Raw genomic sequence first — 24,423 nt, forward strand, 5'->3', positions numbered from 1 at the left:
TCTGTTTTTCAGAGAAATATATATCTGATATATTTATCAGAGAACGTATATCTGATATATAAGCAAAACATTTTATTTGATACTTGAGGTTTTTTCCCTTCTGAAGCCATATATTGAGCATGTACTATATGCCAGATACTTTTAAGTATTTTTAATAACCTGTCTCATTTATTTTGAAGTAAATACTGTTCACCTCATTGCACAGGTGAGAAAACTCTGGCTAAGAGAAGTTGGTAGTTGAATCTAGACCTGACTCCAAAGCCTGTGTCCTATATGGCCTTTGTAATTCACATAGACATATTTTTTTGAAAGAGCTAAAGTTTATCCACTAACAGAAGTGTTAAGTGCCTTTAGAGCAAAAATATTATGGAAAGGGATTGTCTTGGTTTGAATCTTAGCTCTGCTATGTACTTTTGCTTTGTGATTTTAATTAGATTATATTGTCTCTTTATGCTCTAGCTTCCTTATATGTTAAGTGGAGATATTAAGATTGTTGTGGGACTTCCCTGGTGGTCCAGTGGTTAAGAATCTACTTTCCAATGTAGGGGACTTGGGTTCAATCCCTCGTTGGGGAACTAAGATCCCACATGCCACAGGACGTCTAAGCCCGCGCGCCACAGCTACTGAGCCTGTGCACTCTGGAGCCCACGCACCGCAACCTGCATGCTGCAATGAAGATCCCGCGTGCCGCAACTGGGACCCGATGTAGCCAAATAAATTAAAAAAAAAAGATTGTTGTGAGGATTAAATGAATTAATATATCAAAAGCTCTTAGAACAGTGCCTGGTACAGAATGTGAGTCCCATAACTGTTAGCTGTTAATTAGTAGTGGAATATTTTCTCACTGTTTAGGTTAAGGAAACTGAGACCCAAGGAAATTAAGTGATTTTGAGTCACATAACTTTCTAAGGTCACAGAGCTATTAAATGGTGAAGTTGAGTCTTTTTTTAAATTTCAAGGCCAGAATTTTATCTACTAAGTTAATCATTTTTTTAGAGAGAAACTCTTCAAAAATGTGTTGCAGTTTCTATCAGCTCACAGTCTACCAAATATAACTTTTTTTTTTTCAATCAGATATAGTAGGGAAAAGTCACTAGGCTATGACTTAGGTTTTGGACAACACTTTGTCCCTGATTAGTTGTGTGACTTCTTTGGTATCTCTGATTGTAGTTCACTTTAAACTGAGGGGTGGGTGGAATTGGACCAGATGATTTCTAAGTTCCTTTTACAGCATCGACAGAATATGATTCTGAGATGATATCATGAATTATTGCACTATGCTATAATACCCTGAAGTTCCCAGAGCTGCTTTTTAAAAAAAATTTTTTAATTTTTAATTTTTTATACAATTTTAAAAGGCTACACTCCATTTACAGTTATTACAAAATATTGGCTATAGTCCCTGTGTTGTACAGTACATCCTTGTGGCCTATCTTATACCCAATAGTTTGTATCTCCTACTCCCCTACCATTGTTTTGTCCCCCCACCCCCTGCCAGTAACCACTAGTTTATTCTCTGTATCTGTGAGTCTGCTTCTTTTTGTGTTATGTTCACTAGTTTGTTGTATTTTTTAGATTCCACATATAAGTGATATCATACAGTATTTGTCTTTCTCTTTCTGACTTATTTCACTTAGCATAATGCCCTCTAAGTCCATCCATGTTGCAACAAAGGGCAAAATTTTGTTCTTTTTTATGGCTGAGTAGTATTCCATTGTATTGGGTTGGCCAAAAAGTTCCTTTGATTTTTAAGTAAAAATAATAGACACATTTTTCACTTTCACCAAGAACTTTATTGAACAACATATTCACCATTTTGTTCCACTACCTTTGCCATTTTTCAGGCAAATTCATAATTCCATCTTCCCAAAACTTTTTATATTTTTGAGCAAAGAACTGTTCCAGGTGCCTTTACAGTCTTCCCAGGAATTGAAATTTTTTCCATTAAGAGAATTTTGTGAAGACCAAAATAAATGGAAATCCGAAGATTCAATGTCTGGATATGGCGGATGAATCAGAACTTCCCAGCCAAACAGTAACAGTTTTTGCCTGGTCATGAAAGAAACATGCAGTCTTGTGTTATCCTGATGGAAGATTATGCGTTTTCTGTTGACTAATTCTGGACACTTCGTCAAATGCCGCTTTCAGTTGGTCTTATTGGGAGCAGTACTTGTTGGAATTAATCATTTGGTTTTCCAGAAAGAGCTCATAATAGAGGACTCCCTTCCAGTCCCACCATATACACAACATCACCTTCTTTGGTGTGGTTGGTGGTGGTTCATCTCGCTTGCCCCATGATCTCTTCCATTCCACATTATTGTACAATATCCACTTTTCATCATCCATCACAATTTGTTTTAAAAACGGAACGTTTTCATTATGTTTAAGTAGAGAATTGCTGCAGAAATACGGTCAAGAAGGTTTTTTTCGCTTAACCTATGTGGAACCCAAACATCAAAGTGATGAGCATAACCAAGCTGGTGCAAATGATTTTCAGCGCTTGATTTGGGTACTTTGAGTATGTCCGCTATCTCCCATGTGGTATAACGTTCACTTCTCAAGTATTGTTTCAATTTGATCGCTATCAACTTCAACTGGTCTACCTGACCGTGGAGCATCGTCCAGCAAGAAATCTCCAGCACGAAACTTCGCAAACCACTCTGACACATTTGATCAGTCACAGCACCTTCTCCATACAGTGCACAAATCTTTTTTTTTGCGTTTCAGTGTGTTTTTACCTTGCTTGAAATAATAAAGCACAATATGCCGAAAATGTTGCTTTTTTTCTTCCATCTTCAGTATTAAAATGGCTACACAAAAGTTCACCCATTTTGATAAGTCTTTATTTTATTTAAAACTCCCAAGTGTTTTTAATTTTTTTATTTTTAAAATTATTTATTTATTGGCTGTGTTGGGTCTTCATTGCTGCGTGTGGGCTTTCTCTAGTTGTGGAGAGCGGGGGCTACTCTTTGTTGTGGTGCGTGAGCTTCTCCGAGTGCAGTCTCAGTAGTTGTGGCTCACGGGCTTAGTTGCTCTGCGGCATGTGGGATCCTCTGGGACCAGGGCTCAAACCTGTGTCTCCTGAAGTCTTTTTTAAAATGCACGCTGATATGACAGCTGTCACATACAATCTAACAAAATTGTTTTGAATGAAGTTAAAGACAACCAAGTTGCTACTAGAGCCGTCTTACGGGAAAAAACCAGACGAACCTTTTGGCCAACCCAATACATATATACCACATCTTCTTTATCCATTCATCTGTTGGTGGACACTTATGTTGCTTCCATTTCTTGGCAATTGTAAATAATTCTGCTGTGAACATTCGGGTGTGTGTATCTTTTCGAATTAGTGTTTTTGGTTTTTTTAAGATGTATTCCCAGGACTGGAATTGCTGGGTCATAAGGTAGTTCTATTTTTAGTTTTTTGAGAAACGTCTACACTGTTTTCCACAGTGGCTGCACCAGTTTACATTCCCTCCAACAGTGTTTGAGGGGTCCCTTTTCTCAACCTCCTCGCCAACATTTGTTATTTGTGTTCTTTGTGATGATAGCCATTCTAACAGGTGTGAGATGATATCTCATTGTGGTTTTGATTTGCGTTTCACTGATGATTAGCTATGTTGAGCATCTTTTCATGTGCCTGTTGGCCATCTGCATTTCCTCTTCAGAAAAATGTCTATTCATTTCTTCTGCCACTTTTAAATTGGGTTGTCTGTTTATTTGATACTGAGTCGTGTGAGCCATTTACATATGTTGGTTATTAACCCCTTATCCATCATATGGTTTGCAAATATTCTCTCCCATTCAGTAGGTTGTCTTTTTGTTTTGTCGATGGTTTCCTTTGCTATGCAAAAGCTTTTAAGTTTAACTAGGTCCCATTTGTTTATTTTTGCTTTTATTTCCTTTACTTTAGAAGACGGATCCAAAAAAACATTGCTGCAGTTTATGTCAAAGAGTGTTCTGCCTATGTTTTTCTCTAGGAGTTTTATAGTATCCAGTCTTATATACAGGTCTTTAATCCATTTTGAGTTTATTTTTGTGTATGGTGTTAGAGAATGTTCTAATTTTATTCTTTAACATGCAGCTGTCCAGTTTTCCCAGCACCACTTATTGAAGAGACTGTCTTTTCTCCATTGAATATTCTTGCCTCCTTTGTCATACATTAACTGACCATAAGTGCATGGGTTTATTTCTGGGCTCTCTACCCTGTTCCATTGATCTATGTGTCTGTTTTTGTGGCAGTACCATACTGCTTTGATTACTGTAGCTTTGTAGCATAGTCTGAAGCTAGGGAGCTTGATTCCTCCAACTCTGTTCTTTCTCAAGATTGTTTTGGCTATTCGGGGTCTTTTGTGTTTCCATACGAATTAAAAAATTGTTTTTTCTAGTTCTGTGGAAAATGCCATTGGTAATTTGATAGGAATTGTATTGAGTCTGTAGATTGCCTTGGGTAGTATGGCCACTTTAATAGTATTGATTCTTCCAATCCAAGAACATGGTATATTTATCTGTTTGTGTCATCTTCAGTTTCTGTCATCAGTGTCTTGTAGTTTTCAGAGTACAGGTCTTTTGCCTTCTTAGGTAGATTTGGTATTTTATTCTTTTTGATGCGATAGTAAATGGGGTTGTTTCCTTAATTTCTCTTTTTGGTACTTCATTGTTAGTGTATAGAAATGCAACAGATTTCCGTATTAATTTTGTATCCTGCAACTTTACCAAATTCACTGATGAGCTCTAGTAGTTTTCTGGTGATATCTTTAGGGTTTTCCATGTATAGTATCATGTCATCTGCAAACAGTGATGGTTTTACTTCCTTTCCAGTTTGGATTCCTTTTATTTCTTTTTCTTCACTGATTGCTGTGGCTAGGACTTCCAAAACTATGTTGAATAAAAGCGGCAAGAATGAGCCCAGAGCTTCTTGATGTATAGGTAGGGTGGTTACTCTCCATACTGATGACTGAAAAGTGCTATTGGTGATCCACAGTTTCTCCACTACATCAGCTTTTACTTAACATTCTTCCCTCTTTTTCTGCTTTCAGTTAACTTTCTTAATATGTTTGACTTATTGGTTTTACCTTTTTATAGTGAGCAGCTTGTGGACTTTGTTTTCAGTTCCCACCTGTGAGTAGTTCAGTTCAGTTCTCATCAGTGCAGCAATCTTTGGCTGCAGGATTCACAGCTAAGTACTGAATGGTTGACTCTTCTAGAATGGAGTAGGGTTGGGAATGGGAAGTGCCAAAGACTCTAAATTGTATAGTACGATCTTTATACAAAAGGTATAATTTTAGTGACAGGAGGATCTTTGAGATATCTCTTACCATGGGATCATGTTTTAGTTTGTTTCTTAACTTTGTTGTATAAAAGGACCCTATGAATTGCAGCATTATGTGTTCCCTCCTTACCTTGATTTGATATGTGTAGTAATCAAAGTAAGTTCTATCTATTAGTTGTTACATAATTTTAAAAAAATCAGTCTTCACTAGCTTATTTCAGGTGCATTTTGTAAGTCAGAGTCAGGAAAGTTGGTTATAAGATATGAATAGTGTTGCATGTAGGTCACAACTGAGTATCATTTGACTATAAATGTGGGTCTGTTTTTTCATTTGTAGTTTAGGGAGAGTTAAATGTCACCTTTAACTTTCCTGGTCCCAAGAATTCAAAAAGGATTTTTTTCTTTAAGAGAGCAACTGATAGGGAATTATTGTAGATAAAAGTAAAAGGGGGTTTCATTATTTACGGGAAAATTTAAAGGAAAGATATTGAGATGAAGAGGGAGCTCTTTCTTTGTGGGTGTTTACATATCCTTTGGTGTGTGTTACTCCTGATAACCATGTAAAGCATATGTTCTGTTTTAGTGGTCTCTCTCTCTAGTTTTTTTGTTTTTTACCACTGGGCTTATATAAGGACTTCAGTGCTCAGAAAAGCTTATTTTTTACCTTATCTGGAATAAAATCTTATAAAAGTGGAACAAAGGGTTAATAGAATGGTGTTTAGGCCTCTGGGCAGAAATATACTGTGGGATTCTGGTGAGAGTCATCCATGGGTAATGAAATCAGGATTTAGTGAATATTCAGGAGTCTGGCATAACAGTGCATATAGGTTGAGAGGGAAGTAGGGTCTCTTGGGGGTTAGGGAAGCAGAGCCAAAAAAGCATTCTGAATTTTAGGCCTAAAATGATTGAAGATGAAACATGGTTCCAACATTTGCTGTAAATCTGATGGCAGTATCAAATGGAAAAGCTTCATGGTTACAATCAACAGTGTTATATTTTCAGGTGTCTTATCTACTTTTCAGATAGGTCTGACTAATGCCAATTTCTGTTGAAAATCTCATGGTTAATTGCAACATTTTTGCCACCAGTAGTAGTATTACTTTTTCAGGTTGTACTTCTTTAATGAATCTGTGTCTGTTAATGTATTCATCTCATTGAGTGCAAGTCAGCCAGCTGCCACATTGTGGCTACCAGGGGGGTTATTTTTCTGGCCATATCACTTAGGCTCTTGGGCCCGGGCCTTCAAAGGATGTATTAGCTTTTTGTTTAAAATGAAGTAATTTTCCTCTATAAAGACTGTTTCATTTTAGTCAATAACATGTTTATGGGTTCCGCACTCTGATATGAAACTAATTGTAAATAAGCATTTTTGAAAAGTTGTTTTTCTTTTTCTCTTGCAGGTGTATTCTAGAGAACAATTCTTCAAACACCTTTGCCATATTGACTCTGAGCTGTCAGGGGACTCAGGCTTATGAGGAGGTACTGTCACAGAAAACAGTGTCTAGTGAAGACGACAAGAAAGAGGGAAAAGGATCGGAAGAAGAAGCTAAAATACTGTAGAAAACCATGGTAGGTTATTATTTATGTTTCCTTAATTTAGTTACCAGAGATCTCAATCGCTTAAAGTTGGAACCGTTAACAGTGAGGGCAAGTGAAAAACAGTGGTGGTAATTTTTTGCTCCAGTGTATCAGCTAAAGATGGCATTCTACTATTTAAGCAAAGCAAATGAGTTCAGATTTATTACGAGCCCTTTAAACCACAAGATGGAGCCCCATGAGCCTGCAGGCCGTAAATTATTAAATACAAAGGAGGGAATGCTCATAAATAATATTTTCTAATAAAACTGGCATTAGCAAACTGATACACATGGCTAAGGTGACCTTGAACTTGAAATTATGTAATTTTTCTCTAGCTTTCTGCCTGAAACTCAGTTTTTTTCCCATGGAAATTAAAAATCCTGAGCCAGTCCTTTAAGTAATGATATGAAGGGTTTGGAGTTTATAAAATGTGTGAGTATTTAACTCAAAAAGACATCTTTTTTCACATGCTTTTAATTTTAAAATAATAGGGTCAGGTGTTGAGTGTATTGGGGGCACTGAACTGAATATCATGGAAACCCTTGCTTTTTGTGGAAAGTTAATACTTAAATTGAATTTGAGATGTTACATGAGGTCATAACATCTGGTGCCTAACTTTTTAATTGGTAAAATGTGCTGAATATTTTTCTCCTCGTATTTTGGTTCTGGAGGATGCTGTGTGAATTTTTCCATAAGTGAGAAAAGGCTTAAAAAAGATGTTGTAAGTGGGAAAAAGCACAAAAATATTAATCATCAGTATGTTTGAAATATGTTGTTTAGCAAGTCTGATGGTATTTCTTTAAATGACATTTGATTTTTAAAAAATTTGTTTTAGAGGTTATAACTTAGTTGACTTACTCTTTAAAGAAGGAATTCTACTAATATTTTAGTTCTGGATGGTGCAGAAAAATGTTAACTTGGCATTTTCTCTGTCATTTACTTTTATGGTGAGATGTGAAAAATGACAGTGTAACTTGTGTTTCTTCCCATTATGAATTATTTGCCTTTTCAGCTTATTTATCTACTGTAGTCTTGATATTCTGAGAACTTAAAGAAATGCTTTATATGTATTACTTGTCATAATTGATGAAAATTCCTTTCCTAGTTTATTCATTTTAAATGTAGCTTTAGATGTCTGGTGTAGAAATTTTGTGTTTACGTAGTTTAATTGGTCAGTAGGTGTTTTCCAGTTTCTCCTGTTCCTTTGCCTTAGATCTCAGGTTTGAAAGAGAACTTTCTGTTTCTGCGTAGTTCTTCCAATTTAATTTTTTAATACTTAAAATCAATATGGAGCTTATTTGGGTAAATAAGGTAGCTTTCTTTTTTGGGGGTGGTAATACCATTCATTCAGTTCTTTCATCACTGTTTCATGATGTTTGTCCTATCACATCCAGTAGATTCTTGGATTTAACATTGGCAGTCTTATGTTTTTTGTGAGAGAAAGGCCAAGGGTTTGTGTTAGGTAGCAGTATTTAATTTTCCTAAGGTGTGGCCAGTGTGCAGGACTGAGTAACTTAATTTAGTAACTTAGTAGCTCATCATAAAACTAAATGACAGAGAAAATCTCAAGTTAACATTTTTTCCCCCACCATCCAGAACTAAAATATTAGTGGAATTTTTTTCTTTAAAGAGCAAGTTAACTATCAATAAGTTATAATCCCTGGAACAACCTAGCATCTCCAATTTGTTACATGGCTCTTTTGTTTTCTTGTTAACTTATTTTGGGATATATACCTAAATCTCATGAAGTGGTTAAAAAGTTTTTTTCTTTGTAGCAAAAGACTTCTCCAGTTGGAAAACTGGTCATGGACTTTGAGAGCAAGAAAGAAATCTAGACAGAGATGGCTTTTATCTAGAAAAAAAGAAAGCTTCATGATTGATTTTAGTACTTTTATTAAGTAATAATTGAGGGTTTCAAAGGATTACTTACCTTTTTAGTTATAGCTTGCTTCATTTTGTAGGGGACAGTGATACTGTGGTATTAATTTACTAGTGTCCAAATTAATCTGATTTTAAAACATTGACATTCAAACAAAAACAAGAGAGACAAGACTGATAAAGCGTTGCAAATATTTTATTTTGCAGTAAAGACTTTAAAACATAATATTTACTGTCTGCTAGCACATAATTTCATGTAAGTTAGGGCACTGTAGCCACCCTTTAAGTCAAATACTTTTGGCTTTATGGAAACTCACCAAGTTTTCCTTGTTCATTTTGCTCTGTACTGGTACAAGTGTCTTTATGGTATTTGTAAATTTGGAAATATTCAAAGGTTTTTGCATGTGTGACTCATGAGTGTGAAGGATCTTCTCTATTAAATTTTCATGAAATTCATTCTGTTTCTAGACTGTAATCTGTTCCACTGATTTCTGGGCCAGCATGTCATTTTAATTATTGCTTTTAAAATTTTTGATATTTTATTTTAGCATAATGGTACCACCCATCCACCTTTGTAGAATAGTTCTTGATACACTCATGACTTCCCTCCCCGCCCCCCCAAAATGAGCTTTAAAATTATTTTTGTTGAGTATTAAAGTAAATCTATCTTGAGGGGATTTTGATTGAGAATGTGAATACATTTGTAAATTAGTTTGGGAAATTAATTCTTTTACAATATGTATTTTCCCCATTCTGGAATTTGGAATATCTCCTACTAATCTATTTAAAAAATTAAAGCTTCACACCAAAGTTTGAATGCCAAATAATAAATAATATTCTAATGTGGTCCATAGTTTTACTATCTTGTTCACACATAACTTTGTATTTTGTGTTATTACTATATTACAAAATCTCAATTTTTCTAGATGCAGAAGTGTCCAGGAGTTTGGAAAGGAGTGACTGGGTATCATGAGTCACCCATATGCATGTCGAAGCTAGGAAGTATCTTGTTTCTTGCAGATGATGTGTGATATGGATGACCTTTTTTGACGTGGTATTGAAAACACATAGATTGAGCTAAAATGTGGCATATACATAATACTGAATGTAACTTGGGTGAACTCTTCCAAAATATGAATGAAAGATCTCTAATTTTCTGGTGTGGAGTTTGGTAGGATGGGGTTTTACTTCCTTTCTTGAGCAGTTTTTCGTTGTCTCGGTGCTAACTGTTTCACAACAGTTTGACAATTAATGCTATGACTTGATTTAAATATATTTGGAAGTCATCCTTTTCAGGTAATATTTCTTTTATTGAAGTAATAGTTTCCTTTCACCTTCTGACAGAGATCTATTAGATCTTTTGCCAATGATGATCGCCATGTTATGGTGAAACATTCAACAATTTATCCATCTCCGGAGGAACTTGAAGCTGTTCAGAATATGGTGTCTACTGTTGAGTGTGCTCTTAAACATGTCTCAGATTGGCTGGATGAAACAAATAAAGGCACAAAAGCAGAGGGTGAGACAGAAGTGAAGAAGGATGAGGCTGTAGACTCCTATTCCAAGTGAGTGTGACCTGACATTTGTGGTGCTGTCCTATAATGCCCAGGGTCCCGTCCCACTGGGTTACATTTGCTATTTGGTGTTCTTTGGGTTCTCTCATTTATATGACTGTAAACAAGGAAGTAAATGTTTGTGGAATTTTTCTGAGTTAAATTTGCAGGGAAAGCAAGAAAGGAATAATAATTAGACCAGAAAAAGAAGATAGACCTGTTCAGGATGCCTTTTGAGGGAGCAAGCACCAAGCCCTTTTAAAAAAACTTCTCTTTTTTGGAGGTTATGATATGTCATCTTTTTCATGTGTTGGTTCAGCCTCCTAAATTCAGAAATAAATAGTAGTGTTTTTGGTCTCTGGGAAAATCATAGAATGTCATTTTTGTCCGGTATTTAAAAATCCTGGTGTAGAAGAAAGAGTGCAGGAGAATATACTCTAAAGGTTTTTATGACTGTATCTGCCTTGTTGATTTCCAGGATCCAGTACAGTATCTTGCATATAGTAAATGCTCATTGGGTATTTGTGGAATGAATGAAGGCCTAATGGGAGCCAGACCCTTCAACAATTATAGCACAGTATTCCCAGTGCTGCAACAACAGTAAGAGATTAATGAGATGAAGCTGAATGATAACTAGGAAACTTTTTATGCCTTAAGCTTAGAGTTATTGTTTTGAGCAATGTCACTATGATTGGAATAATTGTATGGTTTACTTCGAAAAATATAGCTCATTTGACTCTATTGTATTAATAGGATTAAGAACATTACTTTGGCTGCAACTGGTAAATTGAGGATAGAAGTTACAGAATTTTTTTCTCAGGCTTTCAATTCTAAATCTGTGATAAGTAGATAATAGTGGGAAAGTAGTAATAAATTGATATCTTTAACTGAAAGATAGTGTAACCTTTCCATCTTCAGATGAAAGAAAATCAGTATCAGTTTTTAGCTGAAGAATGTATTTTCTTGACTTTGTTAGTTAGCTTTTTACAGGTAATATATACATTGTGTCTAGTCAGGGACTTGTCAGCTGGAAGTTTCTTGGCAGTAATTCACTTTTTCTTGCATATGATGGCTTTAAAAAAGATACTGTCAAATGTGGGGGTTCATGGTAATTAGTAGTATCATCCAGTAATCTAGCCCAGTCCCAGTGCAAGTTAAATCCAGTCCCTGTGCAAGTTGAATAGTCATGCATTCCTTATTTATTGATTGACTGATTGGCCACGCTGTGTGGTTTTCGTGGTCTTAGTTCGTGGACCAGGGATTGAACTCCGGCCATGGCAGTGAACACGCTGAATCCTAACCACTGGACCGCCAGGGAGTTACCACATTACATATTTAAATTGCACATTGGAATGTGTTTATACCCTTTTAAAAACTTTTTTTTTATTGTGGTAAAATACATATAACATAAAATTTGCTATTTTTACTATTTCTAAGTGGAGTTTTATTTTTCAGTGAAGTTCAGGCCTTCTAATACATCTTCTGTTTGCTGTCAAGGCTGAGCAGACCTTTGGAAAGTGCTCCAGTAGACGTTTGCTTAACTGGATCAGGTCACTGAGTTTTCAAGGTTTTTAAAAGATAACATACTCCTGTGCTTTGTTTGGATCTTTAAATAGAGTGCTCTGTGTGCACGCTATTGATTGTCTCTAAAGTGTTTCCAGTTTGTGAAACATTCCGGAGTTGAGCACTTGTGTATGGTTCTTCCCATGTGGTAGAACTCAAGGAGTGCAGAACGATTGTGTCCTTATTTTATGTAAAACATAAGCAGGAACGGCGTCCAAGAACAGAGCTGTGTTCTGGTCATAGATACGTATTATGCTCCTGAAGTATGCTAAGCGCTACAGAGGGCATAGAGATGGGGAAGGCTAGCTTATGTTTATTAAGTACCTTCTATTGCCAGAGACTGTTAGGTAGCTTTTACCTGTGTGCTGTTATTTTACCTCTTTACAAGCTGACTCACAAGTCAAATAAATTGAATAAGTTCATACTATTTGTATTTTAGGAATATTAGCTTAGTTTTAATTAGTTCCCTGTAGCTGGGTCACTTGCGTTATAATACGTCATATTCAAATTCATTATTAAAATTCAGAACTGAATTAGGACTTAAGTTTCTCTGCTCAGTCATGCTGTCTTGTACATGGTAAGACCAAGTATATCATAATTATGATATAGAATTTAATAAGCAAGCTAATAATGGCTAGTTAAGAATATCTACCATTTATTGAGTGCCAATTACTGTACCAGATTACTTTTCACATTATTTTACAACAAACCTGCTAGTCTCTATTATTGTTATCCCCCTTCTCCACCCCCATTTTACTTACGGGATTTCCACTGCTTATGAAAAAGAGGAACTCAGAATCATTAACAAACTTTAACTTGCTTAAGGTCAGTGAATGAGTGTGTGGTGGAGTCAGGATTCACATTCAAGTCTGTCGGACTCCTGATCCAGTTTTCTTAGCATCTTTACTTCACGTATCCGTGACAAAAATGTGAAAATACAGAGCAGGGAGAGACTATATGCTGGTTCGGGGGATCAGAAGAAACTTTATGAAGGAGGTAGTGTTTGCAGTAGGTCCAGAGGATGAGTAGGGTTTTGTCAGGCAGTGGAAGTGGAAGAAGAAATAAATCTCAGCAAAGGTCTAGGTGTGAGAAAGTATAGGGACTGTTTAAGGAATAATAGCTGTTGTTTATTGAGCTATTAATATATGCCAGGCTCTGGGCTAAGTTCATTACTTACACTAATTAAATGATATTCTCAGTACCACTCTGAGGAAGGTGTTATTTCTTTTTTACAAATGAGAAGGCAGGCTCAAAAGAGTCAAGTAATTTGTAATTTGTCCAATGTCACACAGTAAGTGGCAGAGCTGGGATTCGAAGCAGGAAGTCATGCTGTCTCCTCAATTGCCTCCCAATATGCTCATGTCTAAGTGTTAGTGGGATACCAGGAAACAGGCAGAGTTCCATCCATGTGGTGCTTTTGGAAGACTGTTCTGGTTGCAACATACTGTATACATACAGTAGCTGAGATAGATGGACATACAGTAGCTGAGATAGATGGTAGGGGTTAGTTTTAGTAAGGCCAGTGGAGAGGAAGTTATTGAGGTGGTCTAGGTGAGAGGTAGTAAGAGCCTGAAAAGAAACTAGTTTGAAGGCAGGGGTTCGAGGGTGATTACAGAGGGGGAATTTAAAAACTGTTAATAGATTTGGGAGAATGAGAAGATGAAAGAACAGGGATATAGAAGAAAAAAGAATCAAAGATGAGACTCTATTCTTAATATCAAATAATTCCATACTTGGTTCACTTCCTTCAAAATGCTTTTTCTTTCTTTCTATACTTGTACCACCCTTATAGTTTTTCATTGATTTAACGGTTACTGAATCTCTAAGGAGTCTCAGGCACTGAGCTGTGGCTGGGTTATTTATAACTTCCTGTCTTGTTTCCACTGCCACAATTTACTTCTCTCCCTTCTCCTTTCTCTAGTTCATTCCACACTCTGCTGACTTGGGCCAAACTCTGCTGATTCTTTGCCTCCAGCCAGAATGACCTTTTTTCCTATTTAACCAAATCACGACTCTGCTGAAGTCACACTTGCAGGTTGCCTTGCTTGACCTCTCTAATTTTGACCTCTCTCTTTTCTGAAATTGGGAAGCAGCTGTAATTATATAAAGAACTTGAGTGTTATGGTCAGACCAACTTGAGTTTGAATCTCAGCTTTGCCATTTTACTCTCTCTGTGAACCTGAGCAATTAATCACTTTTTCTGAAATTCGCATTCCTTGTCTTTCAAATGCAGGGCTCTCTTTGTAAGGTTTAATGAGATCTGTGGCACTCAGTTTATTCTCAGATGTCACCTTTCTCTTCCCTTTTAAGCAGGTTTTAAACAGCTTTTGTACTTAATCTGCAGTGTGAGCCTCAGGAGCAGGAGAGTTTGGAGCTCCTTTAGTATGTTTTCCATACTCAAAACAGTTGCTTGCTTGTTGAATGACCGCTCAGTTTAGTTACATTTTCACTTGTGATTGAGGGAAATGAACCAATAAGAAACTTCTGGTATTAAAATCAAGGATAGATGTTAACAGTATTCTTACGCACCATTCATGACTTGATGTTCTTTGAATGTTTGTTCTTTTAGCTACCACTGGATATGGAATGCCTGTGTTGGCAGATCATCTTTGGGTTCCTTAGCTCTTTACTTTTATCACATTATTCTGCTTTCCCCAGAAACTTTTATGGATTCCTAGAATGCTACAGCTAGAAGGGATGAGCTAAGGCTTATCTAGCGGATAGCCATTTTACGGTTACATATACTGAGCCAGCAGGCACCACCAGGAGTAGAGTTCAGGTCTTTTAATTTCCACCCTGATGCTCTTTCTTAGTATACCACGGTGTTAATGTTTCTCACAATTCTTTAATTACTTAATTAAAAGACAGGAGGAAGTTAGAAAAATTGAAAAGATATTTAAGGGGATTTCCTAAACAATATAGATTTAATAAAGTATTGAAAGATCTATAGTCTGAAATATTCTCCCTATTGATTCTTTGTGGAAGATAGTTTATGAGCCTTAAATCTGAGACGTACTTTTGCGGAATTTTGGATATTTGGATTTATGTTCTCCCTTATCAATTCATATGGATAGCCAGAAAGCCAAGTGATGATGAAGTTATAGTTTGGGAAATAGGTTGTGAAAGTAATCATTCAGACTTTTATTTTTAGGGATCAAGGTGGTCGGACATTATGTGGTGTAATGAGGATTGGCCTGGTTGCAAAAGGCTTGCTGATTAAAGATGATATGGACTTGGAGCTGGTTTTAATGTGCAAAGACAAACCCACAGAGACCCTGTTAAATACAGTCAAAGATAACCTTCCTATTCAGATTCAGGTGAGTACAGTTTAATTGTACCTCTAGGAGAATTTGTAAAAAGGTAAAAATAGGTAGTGACCTTGATAAATTTAATAAGAAATTGGTAATAGTAAAGGGTAGGTACAGACAACAGGAATACTGCTACTCTGGGTCAGTGACTCATCCATCACATCTAAGGCAAATTTCTGGTGATTAGTATTCAGGATATATTTACCAAATTAAGATGGCTCTTAAAGTACCGTCTTAAATTTTTCAGATGTGTCTTGCTGAGAGTCTTCATGTTTTCCAGACTAGGCCTCTCAGCATTATAAAACTCTTAAAAAGGTTGGTATAATGCAGAAAAGAACTGAAAGATCAAAAAGAGCCTAGACAACTGGAGACTTTCATAGATGATATTTTTTAAATTGAAGACTGTTAATTTAACTTCACTCATTCATTCTGTTAATGGAAAGTCACTATTAATTCCTTGTTTCCAAACCTTTTTCACATTGGGATGCATTTAGAAAATTTTAATGTTGGCATGCTTCCTGGAGGATGCTGCTGGAGGCTGAGGGCTCCTCAGGGCTAAAGTCAACCGGTTCGTCTGGGGCTGTGGTCACCTTAGGACCTGCTCTGCCAGCCTGCTCCAAGGGCTAGTTGCATCACTAATTGGGAAGCAATGATCACCTTTCAATTTCAGATGTGTTATCTGTGGTATAATTAGATTATAGCTTTTTGATGATTTCATATCAGTTAGTCCTTACATCCATGTCACATAAATAGATACCAGTACACAAGGTCAAACTGTTGAGTTGTTGAATGCTCTCTTTTTTTGTTGTTGGTTTCCTGTATTTGTATTTCTTCTAAAGAGACTTTTTCCCCCCAAGTAATATGAATTCTAAATTTGGTTTTATTAGCTTTGTTACTGGATCATTTTCTTTCATATTCACCAACTGATCTTCAAAACCATCTTCCTGATTTTTTAATCTACCGTTCCTGACACTCAAATTTGTGTTACTTGTTGACACATTCTCCTGTATTTCTGGAGCACTGTTTTATTTTATCATTTTTAGATCTTAAGGTTTTCTAAGAGACTGAACAAACATTTGGCTTTTCCATTTGCAATTCTGATTGAAGAAAGGTTTCTGTTCTTTCAAGGGTTAAATTCATTTCTTTTAAAAAATTATTTTAAATCCTTATGTGATCATTTGGGGAGGGAAAGTGGTAAGCAACATGGAGTACAATAAAGCTTTAAGAAATGGAAAGCTCAGTAACAGGGGTTTCTGATTAACTATACTTTTTGTTATCAGAATGTTAACAAAATTCGTCTTTTTTCCATTATTTTTTATATTGTTTTAAAATTTAATCTTTATTTCTGCTTTTATTGTAGTGAACATTGTTACTGTTAGATCTATGCTAAAGCAGTGATCAAAGGGTTGGACACAGAGGCTTTTCCAACCATCTCACCCCCTTTTCTGTTGCCCTTAGTGAGTCCTGTTTATGAGAGTGGTCATATTTTCAGGTATGTCAGGATGGAAAAAGGGTTGAGAACCAGTGCACTAAGAAACTGAAGTTCTTATCCTTACAATCTGTCATATTTCTTGAGTATTGAAGATAGAGGAGATTGGAGCTTCAGTTGCATTAATAGAACTGTCTCTGTGTAGATCACAACTGTGTGAACTCTGCATTTTCTCTCCTGAGTGAGGATCTTTATTTCTGGGCCCCACAGTTTTAAAATGTTCTTGTCGAGCTAGCAGGTGTTCAAGGGAGGGACCCAGGAGAGAGTGTGGGCTGTGTAAACTGTTTCAAAGTTGAAGAGACTAGGGCTTTTTAGCCTAGAGAAACCGAAAAAAGACACAAATATCTTTAGATCTTTGAAGAGCTTCTTGGAAAAGGTAAAAGTGGCCTGAACTCTTAAGACCAGTGGTGGACATTATAAGAAACAACAGAAACTAACACAGCATTGTGAAGCAATTCTACTCCAATAAAGATGTATTAAAAAAAATTTTTTTTTTTAAAAACTGCTGGAAAAAAAAAACAACCATATTTGAATTTAACACAGCCAATAGAGTTATCCAGCGGTGAAACCGGCTGCTTTGTGTGATGGTTAGATCCATGACCATAGGTGTTTGGGTAAAGGTCCCCAAATAAAATGGGGATGTAATTGTACACCCATTTTATATCAAATTGTATACATGTACACACATATATACACCCACATATGTACACATAAGCACAGACATAGTTTTATTACTAATAATATTTCAGAAAATCATTTTAAATGTGATTTTTACCTTTACTTCCTACCTCCCCCTTGTTTTCTTGGTGTTCGTTTGGAAAATCAATCTCTGATATGATATGATCTTATTTTCTTGTGAATTAAAAATCTTTTTCCTGAGCACTTATTATAGCAAAACTTTCAGTTATCAAAGTACCTTAATTAATTGGGGTTGTACCATACCTTTTCTCTACATACTTTTTTCTAGGGTGATTTTAGTACTTCCTTGAGCAAGGGAGAAGGATGACCAAAACCAGAATCACTTAGAATTAGTCTAGCCCAAAACTCATACCGTATGTTTATTACTTTGGATGTGTCTTATGGAGATCTGCATGTATAATTTTTTTTAAAGACGTATACGTGAGACCTATTTTTTATTTTTATTTTATTTTATTTTAAATTTTATCATTTAAAATATTTTATCTATCTATCTGTCTGGCTGCGTTGGGTCTTAGTTGCGGTGCGCGGGCTCTTCATTGTGTCACGTGGGCTTCTCTCTAGTTGTGGCGCATGGGCTCAGTAGTTGCAGCACGTGGGCTCTCTAGTTGTGGCTGTGGGCTCTCTAGCTGTGGCACGTGGGCTCAGTAGTTGTGGCGTGCGGACTCTAGAGCGCGCAGGCTTCGTTGCCCCGCGGTATGTGGGATCTTAGTTCCCCGACCAGGGATCGAACCTGTGTCCCCTGCATTGGAAGGTGGATTCTTAATCACTGGACCATTGAAATTTAGTTTCAATTTCAAACTAAATTGAAAAATTTAGTTTGAAATTTAGTTTCAATTTCAAACTAAATTGAAAAATTTAGTTTGAAATTTAGTTTCAATTTCAAACTAAATTGAAAAATTTAGTTTGCTTTTTCTCTGAGACATCTTTAATGCTCTTATAGTGGCAGAATGAATGTGAGCAGTTTTCTGCTTTTTCTCTATATTCTAGTTTTGGTTTTTCTAGCCACTGTGTGGCTTTTCCCTTCCTTGGTTTCCTCTGTTCAAAATTAGGGTAATGAATCTTCTGTTCTGTCTTTTTTGGGATGTTTAATGGTAAAATGCTGTTTTTATATAAATGGCTTTGAGTTCCTTCAATGCTCAGTGATGAGCAGAGACCCAGGAGTGTTTCCATTCAGCTATTTATGTCAGATAATAGATACTGAATTTCACCACCAAGAACGGCCCTGCACAACTTATTAAACTATTAACTTTTTAATGATGCGTTAAATATAACTTAATATATGATTCTAATTGGTGATTATTTTTTGTATGTGTATAATTGTATGTTAAAAGAAGCAACGTACATTCCCCTGTGGATGTCAGATGACTTGCCCTGAAGAAGGTCTCACTTGAATGATCTCTGAGACCTGTTGTTAGGAAGTTAGTTACTTGTTTATATTAGCTTTTTTTGCTGATGAGTGACTGTGCAGAGATCCTTTTTCATTCATTCTTACTTGATTTTCTTTAAAAATCTACATAATCTTATATAAAAACCTATCTAATCTTATATTTATAAGTTCTTAGCAAGTAGGAGTTCCTGTTTAGGCTGTCCTATCAAAAAGTTATTGGTTTAGAGCAGCGGTCCCCAACCTTTTTGGCACCAGGGACCGGTTTCTTGGAAGACAGTTTTTCCATGGAGGTGCATGGGGGGGAATGGTTTAGGCAGTAATGTGAGCGATGGGGGGGAGCAGATGAAGCTTCCCTTGCTTGCCCACCGCTTACCTCCTGCTGTACGGCCTGGTTCTTAACAGGCCACGGACCGGTATAGAGGAACAATTATAGAATAATAAACTGCTGGGAATGCTCTCTAAACTGGGGGTTTATTATTCTATAATTGTCCTCTGTAATAATTTCAAGAACAATAATTTACCTTTTCTCATATAATGATGCTTTTGGTAACTTTCACTTTCAAATATTAGAAAGAATGGTTTCAAATGTTGTTTAATAATTGTATAGATGATTGACATTGTGGTTGCTATTTGAGGGATGGAGAAAGAGGATTTGCTGGTAAGTTGGGAGGAGAGAAAAATGTTACCTCTACACTAAAGAACTAGTTAAAGACTATTTGCTCTTTTAGCACAGTAATACTAATCGTTAATAACATTTAAAAACTAAGGGGCAATCATTCATTTTTTGAAATTTTAATTAATTGGGTATTTTTGAAATCTCTGTGACTTTCAGAAACTCACAGAAGAGAAATACCAAGTGGAACAATGTGTAGATGAGGCATCTATTATAATTCGGAATACAAAAGAACCCACGCTAACTTTGAAGGTGATACTTACTTCCCCTCTAATTAGGGACGAATTGGAGAAGAAGGACGGAGGTACACATGTGTATATATATATATATATAGATAGATAGATAGATGTATATATATAAATATATATTTGTTTTGTTCACGTAAGCGCTCTCTTGAATGCTATGTTAATTATGTTTTATGGATTTAAGAAATACCTGTCTTCATTTGTTTTATGCCACTTACAGTATTTTAAGCAGCTTTATTTACACAATCACTGTATTTTGCAAAAATGTTTATATTGGAAATATAAGATACGTTAATTCAAAAACCTGTGCTTATCACGTTGGTCTTAAATCCACTTTAATTTTTATACTGTTTTGGTGTTCTGTTTTACTTTGTCTAGTATTGCGTTGCTATTGGTATCAGCCAACCTATTCTGTGTAGCTTGGTTATTAGGTCTGATTTTAGGGTTAAATGTGGTTCAAAACAGTATTATTTTCAAATTTACTTACTTATTGTGTCAAGTTACTCATTTGCACATCGCTCTTGACTTCTAATAACTATATAACCTTTTAAGAATTATGCTTTATCTAATTGCCTAAGTGTAAATGTTTTATAATGTAAGAGATATAAATTGGGGGGCTGATTTTTTTTTTTTAATAAATAATCTTTAGTAAATTTCTCTTCTAGGAGGTTTGTGATCCTGTTAACATTTAAAATTTTATATGTGTGGGAATCATGCTTTAAACTAACTTTCTTCTGAAGTTAAAAAGAATTTCTGCATGGCAATGCCATTGTATAAAAGTAGAGTGATAAATCTCTTCAGTTTTGAGAAGTAATGATGGAGCTGGGTTTCATTTTTGATATTTTTATCCTTTCACATTAGCTTGTTACTGCCTCTCAGTCCTGTCCCTAGAAACTTTCCATGTGGTATTTCCCCTGTGTCAGACCTTTGACCAACTGGCCCCTCCCTATCATAACAATTTAGAGGCAATGCGGCCTAACTGGACCAACGGGGGGGACTCCCTGTTGCTGTTTTTTCATCACTAGACATTCAGCAAGTCCCATTGCTTACTCCCCTACCTGAAATACCAGTGCAGCAAGAAGTATTGTCAGTGTCTTAATTTATTTCAAGTTGATGATAAAGGAAGAAAAAGACACATTTACCAGAGATGTTAGAATTTCGAGTTTTGGCAGACATGACTCTGGATTTCTTAAAGTAAAAGTGATAGACTCCTTTTGTAAAAAGTCTTCTGGGGTAACTAAAATCAGCTATACCATACCCGACGGATATAAACTAGACACATTTATGAGTCATAGTTTAAAATTAAAATGCATCCAATCTATAATTAGGTTTATGCCTGTAGTTTTTTTTTTTTTTTTTTGGCTGCATATAGTGTCTCTAACACCTCTGAAGAACCAATCTTAAATGGCTTAATTTCTTTAACAGCTTTACAGTTCACCATTAACTGTAGAACTATAAAATGATTTCTGAAGTATCAAGATAATTCTGTTAATTCTGGTAAGCTGTGTTCTCTTGACCCTCTAGTGTAAAACTAACCATTTCTAAGTATAGTTATAATTATAGATATTACTAAAAATTCTTTGAGTATAGAGAGATGAAAGAAGATTGAAGTTGCCAAAGGCTAGATTTGTCTAGATTTGAAATTGCCGAAGACTATATAATGTTTGCTTGTAGCTGTAGACATCCCTTCCATTGCTTTAAAAGTATTGAGAATGTCAGGCTTCTTTTTCCCCATGGCTTTGTGCACTTACATGGGATTTTATCAGTTTTCAGTGATGCCCTTAAGCTTAGTCTGCTGCCTTTATAACTTTATGTTCAGAGAACCTGAAAACAGATTCTTAGAATATTGCACCCTTACTAGAAGACTAGTTATTACAGAATGGAATTTGTAGGAGAGTAGGAGAGTTATAGTCTCTATTCAAGGTGTTTGGGTTACTAAAGGATCCCAAGACCTCTTTATAATATGAATCTCATCAGGTGATGTTAGCATAATTGTGTGGGATCAGGTTAAGATGAAAGAATCAGCTTGGATCTAATGTTTTACACGTTACTTCCTCTCCTTTTAAATGGCAGAAAGATTTGCTTTGCCGTTTTCCTTAACCTCACTGCCCTGTTGACTTACTTGTTATCTCTTATAATTTGCTCATTTTGTCTAATTTGGACTTTGTCAAAGTTTTGTTTTTTTTAATTCTTAATTTATTTTTGGCTGCGTTGGGTTTTCGTTGCTGCGCGTGGGCTTTCTTTAGTTGTGGCAGGTGGGGGCTACTCTTCATTGCGGTGTGCGGGCTTCTCATTGCAGTGGCTTCTCTTGTTGCAGAGCACAGGCTTTAGGCGCGCGGGCTTCAGCAGTTGCAGCACACGGGCTCAGTAGTTGCGGCACGTGGGCTCAGTAGTTGCGGCACGCGGGCTCAGTAGTTGCGGCACACGGGCTCAGTAGTCGTGGCGCGCAGGCTCTAGGGTGTGCGGGATTCGGTAGTGGTGGCTCGCAGGCTCTAGAGCGCAGGCTCAGTAGTTGTGGCATGTGCTTAGTTGCTCCCCAGCATGTGGGATCTTCCCGGACCAGGGATCAAACCCGTGTCCCCTGCATTGGCAGGCAGATTCTTAACCACTGCGCCACTGGGGAAGTCCCTGTCAGAGGTTTTTGATCTGCACTAGCAGTTTTTTGTATTTCTGAGCGACTTTGAGGATCCAGTATAACTAAGCATTTGAGACCTGGGCTATACAGTTCTGTAGGATTTGTTTTATCACACCAGATGGCTCCTCTCGCCTTGATGCAGTTCTTTTCAGCTGCATGGGGTGAAAGCACAAGATTCATTTGGGTTCCAGGAATTTCTAAGTTTAAGAGAGATCTCTTTAAAAAAAATCTGCACTCATTTTCTTTCTCAAAGTTTAAAAAAAATAGGCATTGTAACTTTTTGGGAGACATTTTCCTATAGAATTTCAGTTTCTCCCCTCCCACAAAACAAACAGGCTGTTCATAGTACATACCTTATGTCTTTCTCTTCCCTCTCTTCACTTGCCACATATTTGCGTAAAATCAAAAAAGGGAAAAAAAGTCTGAGAGCAGGCAGAACTGGAGGACTGGGGCAGGTGAAGAGCATCACACTTATCTCCTCAGGGTTGTCTCTGCAGAAGTGGATCTATCTAACTGCTCGTTTCAAATCACAGAGTACATAGTGAATCTCTTTGGTATGGTTTACTGTTTCACAGGTAAGAGTTCTCCTGTGCCGTCAGTCTTTTTTCCATATTCTAACCCTTTACTTGAAGGCCCTGTAGAAAAACCATTCCCCATAACTACATGCTTCCTGCTAAAGAAGGCACAGGAGAAAAAGCACAGACCTTGCTGCCTGGCAGCCAAGTGTTTGATTCTTAACTCCATTAACTATTACTCTGTGACCTTGGACAGGTTTCTTTATTTTAAAATGTGGGTAATGAATACTTTAGAAAGTTGTTTCATGAGAGAATTTATGTAATGTAACCTGTACAATGCTCAGCACAAAGTGATTGCTTAGTAAATAGTAGTAGTTACTCAGCTTACTAAAATATGTCACAGCACAAACTCCGCTACTCAAAGTGCATTGAGTTCACAGTGAGAATAATGTGTACATGATAGGTCTGAAGAAGTGAACGTAAACACGGTTAAACTCATAAATAGCCATTGAAGTGTAGTATTGGAATCAGTATAGTGTATTTGCTGCAGTGCTAATAATGAGCTGTCTTACTATAAAGTTTATGATTCATTGAAACAGGTATCTTTTTCCCTACCTCTGTCCTTTATCCCTAGCACCTGGAGTGGTACCTGATACTTAGTAGGCAATCAAAAGAAAATCTGTTAAGTGAATTTTTGTAGCTAGCATATTATCTGATCAAATAGAACTGTCTGGTATGCAAGAAGCATTAACAGTGGACATCTCAGAATTCAAGTAATATATATTGAAGATTTAGCTTTGTTAAGGTATTTTATAACTTACTGTGTTATAAGCACTTTCTCATATATGATTTATTTGAACCCTCACAACAGTTCTGTGAGGTAGATAATTGTCCTGTTGTATAAATGAAGAAAGTCTCACGTTTTACCCGTCTCCTCTGACTCTTAAGTCCAGTTACTATCTAGGATGATCGTAGGAGCGTCTTAGCTGATTTAGTTATTCTGAGCATCACATAGTCTAAGCTTCTTTTGGTGCTTGTGATTTTAAACCAGAAGTATATTTGCTATGAGGCTGATAAATCCAGCTGCTTATTGTATTTATAGTGCAATTTGAAACCAGGTGGATAGGGAAACTACAGAGGCACTTGTGGCTAAGGCTAAGATAAACCGCAGCCCTCAGTATGAAGGTAGATTCTCAGGGGTTCACAGAGAAGTTGCCCAAGAGTCCCTTTTCCGTATTGGTGCCAGTGTGAACTTCTGATGCTTTTTGGCAGAAGTTCGCTAGCATGAGTCCTGCTAGGTGGAAGACCAGTCCAGAGATCACACCTAGGATTTATAACAATGCTGCAGGCTTTATTTTCCTGCCTTCCCCAGCTGCTAGACCTACATTATCCAGTGCAAACCTGTAGCCACTATCTTTCCAGTGGCCCACTGCCTACTGAGGCACTGAAGAAAAGTGATATCTAGTGATGTTTCTACCATAAATTAGGAGAACAGTGCTCTGTTTTACCTTAGTGCTACATTTACCTGTTCACATTATTGTGGCCTGAGATTTCGCATGGGCAGTGACTTGAAGCATAATGTCTGCTCTCTGCAGAGCCTCAGGGAATTGGGAGAAGGGACTGCCTGG

At 36.6% G+C, this 24,423-nt stretch overlaps 1 protein-coding gene across 3 annotated transcripts in view; it reads left to right on the top strand.

Annotated features, from left to right (window-relative positions):
* The window catches only part of STRBP (spermatid perinuclear RNA binding protein), a 133,768-nt gene that overhangs the window by 72,868 nt on the left and 36,477 nt on the right, over positions 1–24,423 (top strand). For all 3 annotated transcript variants that reach the window (XM_068552775.1, XM_068552776.1, XM_068552777.1), the window contains exons 2-5: positions 6,673–6,841; positions 10,073–10,293; positions 14,996–15,161; positions 19,560–19,704. In XM_068552775.1, the coding sequence (XP_068408876.1) occupies positions 6,839–6,841; positions 10,073–10,293; positions 14,996–15,161; positions 19,560–19,704 (535 nt within the window). In that variant the 5' untranslated portion in view covers positions 6,673–6,838. The remainder of the gene's footprint in view (positions 1–6,672; positions 6,842–10,072; positions 10,294–14,995; positions 15,162–19,559; positions 19,705–24,423) is intronic.

This window comes from Eschrichtius robustus, chromosome 10 (assembly GCF_028021215.1).
Source record: "Eschrichtius robustus isolate mEscRob2 chromosome 10, mEscRob2.pri, whole genome shotgun sequence".
Lineage (NCBI taxonomy): Eukaryota > Metazoa > Chordata > Mammalia > Artiodactyla > Eschrichtiidae > Eschrichtius > Eschrichtius robustus.